This window comes from Oreochromis aureus, linkage group 5, assembly GCF_013358895.1.
Source record: "Oreochromis aureus strain Israel breed Guangdong linkage group 5, ZZ_aureus, whole genome shotgun sequence".
Classification (NCBI taxonomy): Eukaryota; Metazoa; Chordata; class Actinopteri; order Cichliformes; family Cichlidae; genus Oreochromis; species Oreochromis aureus.
The window spans coordinates 20,877,464-20,886,218 of NC_052946.1; the positions used below are offsets into that span (position 1 = coordinate 20,877,464).

At 37.7% G+C, this 8,755-nt stretch overlaps 1 protein-coding gene across 1 annotated transcript in view; it reads right to left on the reverse strand.

The window, feature by feature from the left end:
* The window catches only part of cacna1da (calcium channel, voltage-dependent, L type, alpha 1D subunit, a), a 47,396-nt gene extending 39,147 nt beyond the window's left edge, over positions 1-8,249 (reverse strand). The window contains exons 1-2 of the mRNA XM_039612755.1: positions 8,199-8,249; positions 4,090-4,229 (exon numbers count right to left, since the gene is read on the reverse strand). Coding sequence (XP_039468689.1) covers positions 4,090-4,154 — 65 coding nt within the window. The 5' untranslated portion in view covers positions 4,155-4,229; positions 8,199-8,249. The remainder of the gene's footprint in view (positions 1-4,089; positions 4,230-8,198) is intronic.
* Between the last annotated feature and the right edge of the window lie 506 nt (positions 8,250-8,755).

Sequence of the window (8,755 nt, forward strand, 5' to 3'; positions counted from 1 at the left end):
AAAGTGAAAGTCGTCTATTTACATATGTTCCCAGCATGTGTCACAGTCAAGGTCTATGGAACAAATGTGAATCTCCACAAAGTTTACATGTTAAGGTTGTTAAAAGATTTGGCCCCTTCTAACTGTATGTGTGGTCTGAGCAGAAATACTCGCACCTTGCAAACAGCAAACATTACATAAACACATATCCACAACGCCTGCAAGCTAAAAAGCCAGCATACAAAAAAATGTATTTAACGTATTATTTTTTAATCTACCCGCCACCAAAGATCAAATTACAGATTTTCAGAGAAACAAAAGTTTTTCTGTCTTTGTTGTGCAACAGAACCAAATAACTTCATGAACAAAGTTCTTTAACTTTCTCAATTACTGAGACTTACAGAAAAATGTGCAATATTACTTACATGCGGAGGTATTTTGTTTTACTAAATAGATCAGATATTAATAGATAGAAAGATGGATATTTATATTGTGAAAATACACTTTATGGACAAAAGTACTGGGTCATCTGTATATGACACTTATAAAAGTTCCTGGGACATCAAAACCCATGGCATGAAGCTCCCAGTGCATAGTTGTTGTGCTGATGTTAATGCCAGAGGAGGTTTGGAGCTCTGCAGTTCCTGAGTCAACAGATCATTGGTGACCTTTACACATATGCCTTCACATGCTCTCTACCACGCTTTATGTGGTCTCACACCTTGCGGCTGGTCCCTACTCCATCTCACAATCAAATATTAGTGTCTGAACTTTCACTTTTCCCAAATTTAGACATAAAGGGACATTTTTTTAAAGGTCATGTCTGGCCAGCCAGATTAAGCCCAGAATATAACATCCACTGACATCTGGTGCACGGTGGGTCTGTATACAAGAGATAACTGTACCATAGGAAGTGCCTCCTTCTGTGGTCGGAAAGTAAAATCAGCAGTGAACAAATCCCTCCCCAAGAAAGAGGACCCTTCATTACACTCAGATAGACATTCCTCACCTAGCCAAGAGGGAAAATCATCTCAACACATTACATCAAAGCTGCGGACTAAAAGCGAGATAGAGCTGCCGATAGGCGCTGGAAGGAGTTCTGATGGCCTTTAAGCACAGTCTGCTCCGGCTTATGTTATACTGAGTCACAGCTGTAAGACTGACCGCCTGCCACTGGGGGTTTTATTAGTCATCCAGTCATGCTCAAAGGAAAACCCTCCTTCACTTATTGACACCTTTTTGCTAAACATATTTCATAAAGTAAATCAGAAGGATTTTGAGAATAAGATTATTCAAAGCAGGTGTTTTCCCAGTGTCTCCAGTCAATAGGTTTACAGGTTTAAGCCTATTTGCAACAAATCACAGTTTAATTCTTCCTCCTAGAAACGTGTTCCTTTGCAAAATAGTTTTCCAGTTATGTTTAAGTCCAGCACAATCACTGGCTAGATTATAAAAATGTTTTTAACAAATTAACTGAAACATTTATGAACTCAGTCAGAGTTGGCTCAAAGCTTGAGGCACGGTGGACCAAGTACAGCCAGTAAAGAGAAATATGTATAAAAATGTTTAATAATGCACATCCCAACACTGCAGTAGATATTTTACAGCAAGAATATCAGTGTAATATATTAAATATGTTGCCAAAAATGTGTCTACTCTTTGCAACATAGTAAAAACTTTGCTTTAATGCATAATAAATTACCAGGATTTCTGTAGCTTATGCAACTTTCTGAGTTTTCTCTTTGGCTTTTAAACTGCGCAAAAATGTATTTATATTAATGTATTATTTAAGATGAACTGCATGAAGTGTCAGAAATATTTACCTTATCTGAGCCAGTATGTTCATAAGACAAACCTTGGTTTAGTATGTATAAAAACAATTTAGCTGTGGTATATGAAACCAAAATGGAAAGTAAAAGAAAGACATTCATTAGCGATTAAAAACTGTCATGTGATCATTTTCTACAGCTTAGTTACCATTAATGATTCCTTCCCATCCAAAACTTTATCCACTGTAATATAAAATTCCGATCAGTGCATCTTTAGAAATCAACTTTGTGGATTTCAAGGCAGTACAATGGCTCAGTGGTTTGCACTGTTGCCTCATAGCGAGCAAGTCCTGGGTTCAAGCTTGTGTAGAGCATCTTTTTCTGGTGTCTGCCCTTTTTCCCAACCCACAGTACTCTTGCAAAAAAGACTGACTTCCTGATAAAATAAACATTAAAATGTAGGCTTAAACCCAACAATATAGTTAAAACAAAACACTATTTTTGGATTATTTTTTTCTCTATGTGGAGTGTGTTTGCCTTTCATGAAGTCCCTACACACTACTATAAAATAAATAGTGGACACACAAACATCCTGATGACTGAACTGTGACGATTTTCATCAGATCCTGGCAAAATTATTTTAAATGTGTCATTTCAAATTTTAGAAGCTGCAGTCAGATTTAATAGTTGGGACAGCCGTCTTTGCATTTGAGTGGATGGCAGATCAACCCTGCATGCAGCATACAGACAGCGATCTGACCCAGCTACCCACTGGACTGTGTGTATTAGAGGAGAGAAAGAGGGAGGAGAGAGAGGAGGGAACACAGAGGAGAAAAAAGAGATAAGGCTGAGATAAGGATGAAGATAACACGGGGAGAGTGTGCAAGAGATAGGAATGAGGGCAGAGAGAGGTGGGGAGGTGTAAAGCATGAACCATTTGAGATATGAAAATGGAAGGGGGCAGTAATAAGAACAAGCTGCAGAGACAAAGGAGAGCAGCGTGAGAGAAAGACAGTCAGTGAGAGGAGAGGGAAAGATGGGAGGGAGTGCTGGAGAAGAGATGAAGTATGGAGAGATGGTGACTCACTCCAGTGGTGGTAAAGCTCTGATTTATTCTCTCTGTCTTTTCTGGGTCATATACTGTGGGTGTATGAGGGTCTCTGTTAGCAGTTGGCCACTTGGAGCAGAGGCTTAAGCAACTTTAGCTTTAATACTGACTTCTCCTCTTACAAACACTGTAAACTGCAAATGTCACAAGTCAAAAACAAATCCTAAAAGGAGACTAAAAATAGCTAAAACCTTGTGGCCTGGCCTGCAAACTAGCACACAGAACGAACCAATATAATACATAAATATTAACAAATCCAAAAATCACAACTAGTTGTGTCAATAAATGAAATAACAAAAAAAAAACTGAACCTAAGATTTTATATTTCAAATCCCACCATGTGGCCAAAGTTCAGGTAGTGGGTTGCAAAATAACAATTATAGTAGACTAGAAATAACACAAATAATAGTTTTTATTAACCACATACCAAAACTAAATGGTAACATTTCTGTTAACTGAACTAAAACTTAAAGAACTAGACTTCATTATTTTTTTAACTAGAATTAAAAAGTGAAAAGAATATTGTATATTTCTAAAGCTGAATGAAAGAAAAGAAAATCATACAAATCGTTTTTGTAGTTTAGGTTTTGTCAGTTTGGCCACAAAGTGTTTTTCGGTAACACCTTTTCTGAACTCAGCTTTACAGCAGCAACACTGATGCTAACAAAAGCCAAACTGAAACAGTTTCAAGAAATAAAAACTGAACTTAAGCAAACAAACCTCAAACTCAAACTGAAATGAAGAGAAAAAATCAAAAACTGTCAGCCAACCAACTCTCCCAGTGTGAATTTTGATTATGATCATGTGTCTTTCAATCAGTGGCTTACAAACTGAAATATTTTCATAACAACCAATAGTCATACCAAACATGAATTAGACACACAAGCAGAAGCTGCATTACTGCATGCAGAAACTGCAGTACCAGTGCAGGCAGATAATATATTTAAAGTTAAGAAGTCGGTAGTGAGCAAAAAACATATAAAGTATATTCCAGGGTTTTTAATTTCCAGAAACGATTAAGCTAGCTGGCTCCCAGTCCACCCATGGACATGGTGGACCGGCATGTCTATTACACGCTTTGCCATGATATCCTGATGGACTGCATCAACTACATCGCTTGTGGAGGATCTCATTATGGTAGAGCCAGGATTCTGTCACGGTTTAGCAAAGAATCCACTATTGTCCTTTTACCATTTACATACAGACCATTTATCATTTAACTTGAAAACTTACCCAATCACCACAATGACGAAATCCAGCATGTTCCAGCCGTTTCTCACATACGCATTCTGGTGCATCACCAAGCCATAAGCGATAATCTTCAGAAAAGTCTCAATTGTGAAAATGATGAGGAAGGCATACTCAACTGTTTCCTGCAAATACAACAAAAAGGCAAAAAAAACACGAGCAAGGTATTAATACAGGACAGTGTTTTGGATATTCAACACACACAAGTACAGGAAGAGGTGCCAAAGTCACAGTGCCTATCAAGGATAAATTAAGCTCTATTTTACTGGTGAGCAACAAGGAAATGACTTTTTGTCAAAGCAAAAATATTTATAAATATTTTAAAATAAAATGTAAAAAATTAAGTTGTTTTAACTGCTTAAAAATACAGTAAATCTATAATTTACAAGAACAATTTTCCTCCAAAGCAATATTCTCGTCCCCTTTTGCCTTGTACTTCCACACATTGATCAGTAGGCACTGAACTGATACATCAGGACACAAAAATAACCCAGGTTTGTAGAAATTACACTACACAATACAGTTACACTATAGGAAACAATATACAAACAGACCAGATCACTGTGCAGTTTGTCACCACCACACATTGATTTTACTGACATTTAAAAAACAAAAGGCCAAAAAAGGTAAACACCCATTCATTAAGTACTTCCAAAGCACTGAACAATGATGTTCCACCTTAAGATCAGAAATACTGACACAGTGCACAAGAAAAGACAGAAACAAAAGATAAGGACATCAATGTTAGTGTAAATTATTTACTTCTGTTTTTTAGATGTATCTTCTAAATTTTGATTACTGGTTTGCAAAACTTTCAACTCTCAATGACAAAGTGCATCATTGCCTGCAGGACAACCTTCCTCAACACTGCCTGGATGTCCTTGATTAAATTCCTATTAAAGGGAACTTTGTGTACAACAACAACTATTAGAAAAATATCAGAGAGAGAAGAGTCAGAAAGCCAAGAAAAACTGACCTACAAAGGGCAACTGAAACTCCTGATTTCTACTTCTATAGCCTACTTCTTATCCCACTAAGCTAGCCAAATCAGGCACTGACTTGCCTGCAGCATAGATATGCAGACATCAAGTTTCACAGCTTCTAAGTGTTGCTTATTTTTAAAAATTAAAAAAAAAAGGCTCTGGTAACACTAGTCAGTGTATGAAGTGGACATTGTGTGGCTGCCTGTTCACAGCCATTCAGTGACCAAACACAGTGATCAACTTTTCTTGTAACAACTTGGACAACTTTTGTATGTGGAATCAACATAAATACCATGGAAATGGCATCTCCTGTGTAAGCTTCACCTATAATCCTGAAAACATTTCAGTGCCTGGAATTTATTTTTGAATATGCAAAATAAAAATAAAATTGTGACCACTATGTGCCACTGAAAAAAGGGCAAATCTACAAAAGAGCCAGTAAGGACCATGCTAAAATGGTTAAAACCAATTGACTAGTTTGGAATGAAAGGCATGAATGTGTCAGAGTGATATAGAGGTTAAAAAAGGGACAAACACACTTTGAACAAAATCTGTGTTTTTAGAGGGTATATACAGATTAGAACGAGTGATGTAACTCAGCAGTGCGCCTTTCTCCCGTTGTTTCAAAGGCAGAGAGAACACAGGAACATTAAGCCATCAGGTTGAGGTCAACTGGGAGTGGATCTGACAACAGAGGCGGGCAAAGGTAGTATGTGCATTTTAGATAGTGAGATATTTGTGAAAATGGGGGTGAACACACTGAAAGGTGACATAGCACCATTTAAAAGAGTCCTCGCACCTTTTGCTAAGATGTGAAATCAGAAAGAAGCCCTTTGCATTTTTCAAGCTTGAGGCAGGTCAGCATAAACTCTGCACACAGGCTGGCATTCAAAATATCTGCCAATCAGTACAGCACTGCACTAAATGTATCACAGGTAGGAACTAACTTTAAACACAACGCAGAAAAATGCATACACGCACACATATTATAATATACATAAAAACCTCGTCTGCCTTAGGGAGTCTTTAATCCCTTTTCTGTGGACACGATAAATGCAGGGGTACTGTGAGCTGCAGGGCTCGTTTTCCCAACAGTTTACTGCAGATTGTGAGAAGCACTTAGCCCAGAATAAGAGACATGGGTGTCTTTGTTACTGAAGTAAAAGGTTGAGTTGAGCTTACGGCCGCTGCCTCTATGACAGAGCACGCTGAGGCCACAGGGAGCAGAGAGAACAGAACGATTCATGTGAGGATGGAAGGAAAGTGACAGAGAGACAACTGAACAATTTTAGAGGCAGCAAACAGAGAAGCAGTCTCTTGCATTTCTCTGTTGTTGGTTAGCAAGAACATATAAACAAAACTCAAATCATATGCTTTAAAGCAGGCAACACACATATCATGATATGGACAAATCTGAGAATGACATTGAGAATATATATGTATACATATATATATTTTCTCCTGTGTGGTCATCATTAGTAATTTAGCAATGATTGCATATTAAAAACACCCATTATTAACATTATCAGAATAATTTAAGCTTTCAAAGCCACAGTAAGTGTGTGCAAATTACCACTTCCTGGTTTGTGAAAGCATGTTAAATATAATAGCAAATGATAACCGTTCCCTTTCAATTAACCAGCAATTTATTCATTCATCAGCAACGGTGAGCAGAAATAGAAAGAGGGAGAGAGACAATGAGAGAAAGAGAGCAAGGAAAGAGGCCTTTGGGGATGACCATAAATATCTCTGACTCATCTTATTGTGCTGTAAAGACACTTACTGTAGCATGTTTCCTCATCTAATACAGTTTATGAACGTTATATGTAGTTAATAGTTTACATCACTGCCATCCTCATAGGTATATCACATGACACATAAAGCACACGTGCTTACACATGCTTACTTTGCCTATTTAGGTTCAAAAATGCACCGTAACAGCAAAAGCAATAAACATAGAGTAGGATACTACACAATATAACACAAGTTCCTCCTCAACCCCCACAGCAACAACCCCAACTGGCCTTTCTCTGCCACAGGGTGAGTGTTCGTGTCTACAGGCACAGCTCACTTCATCTCACAGAGCTCACTTCACCATATGACATATGATGCTAACCCACTGAACCATGCATTCTTCTACATAACACACCATATGACTGAGCCAGGCGGACAGCAGTAATGTGAACCTATTAACAGTTCAGACTGGCCTGTCCGCAGTGCTCATGAGCTGCAATTTAGCTTTCTCTAGACTTCACACAGAAATGACAGAAATCTAGATTTAAAAAATTAAAGACATAAAGCTTGTTGTGCAATTTTGTCTATGCTGTTAAAACACTGTGGCTTAATATTTAAATCTCAAATTGCCCTTATTCTGTTTCTTAATCGCTGATGTTAATGAATACATAGTCTAAAAAAGTAGCCTAGCATCTACTAAACATGCATTATTTTGCAAGAAGATAGATAGAAATACCCCTCTAACTTCTGTCTCTGGTTTAAACAGACAGAGCTTATAGACCATTAACTTGGTTTAGAGACTGCACAGAAGGTAAAACATTAATAACAGTATTCTTTATATACCCTAGAAACCTGCCTTACTACCCCTAAAAGCCAAGTTTGCTAGCTTATTGATTTTCAGCTTACATATCATGCCATGTGAGCAGTCCAGAAATTTTTTGATTTATCTTTAGTATGCAGATAAGTACCAATCTCTTACTCTCATTAAAAATATAAACTGTCTCATTCACAAAATCTTTATTAAGATGTTACTTTAGAAATAGGTATAACCACCACAAAAAAGGTAATCACAGAATGTCAAGCTAGAAGATACACCAATCGCTCAGCCCTTATCCAGCGTGTCCGTTCAACTGGTCGACCTCACATAAGTCTCATTATGAGCTGGTCCGTTTCATGCATGCACAGCGCAACACAGCGAAGCAGCACAGACAGAAAAAATTGCACGCTGACTCACGCGCAGCTGCACAGTAACATGTTTTCAGCTTGGAATCCTTCGCCGTGAGTAACAACACAAACTTCACTAAAGTAAAGTACACGGAGACCACCACAAAAATATTCACAACAACAAATCAGATCAGACAGTTAAACTTCACTTACCTAGCTTAACATGAACATTTTAAAGAAGCTAACAAATGGCAAGCAGCTAAAATTATCCAGAGTTCAGAGCAACAGATCAAAACAATTAAAGGAAAAATTACGGAGATGACCGAAACACAGAAAACAGTTATTGTCCTGTTATCTGGTGACATTATAAACATTGTGGAAAATACTTAAGTACCTATGGTCACAACCCGAGACCTTTACTACGAAGCAGGATTTGGGGTTATCAAGGCAACTTCATGGTTAATCTTGGGTTTAACCAGAAGACAGTTCATTTCGTAATGCAGTACATGACCACGGCAACTTCTGGTGCAGACCTAACCTACTCTGGAGCAGGTTAGAGATAAACAGGTACAAAATCTCAGCCTACTTACTGATCAGTTATTCAGATTCTTAAGCTGAAAATGTTTTACCAGCATCGAAATATTAACTAAATAAAATAAGACTTGCAATTCATCGGATTCCCCTGTCTTAATCAGAGAGCTGTTATACTGAGAAGTCTGTCTACTTACACAGTCAGCACTTTTGCCAGTTTTCTGTCCCGACTTTAAATC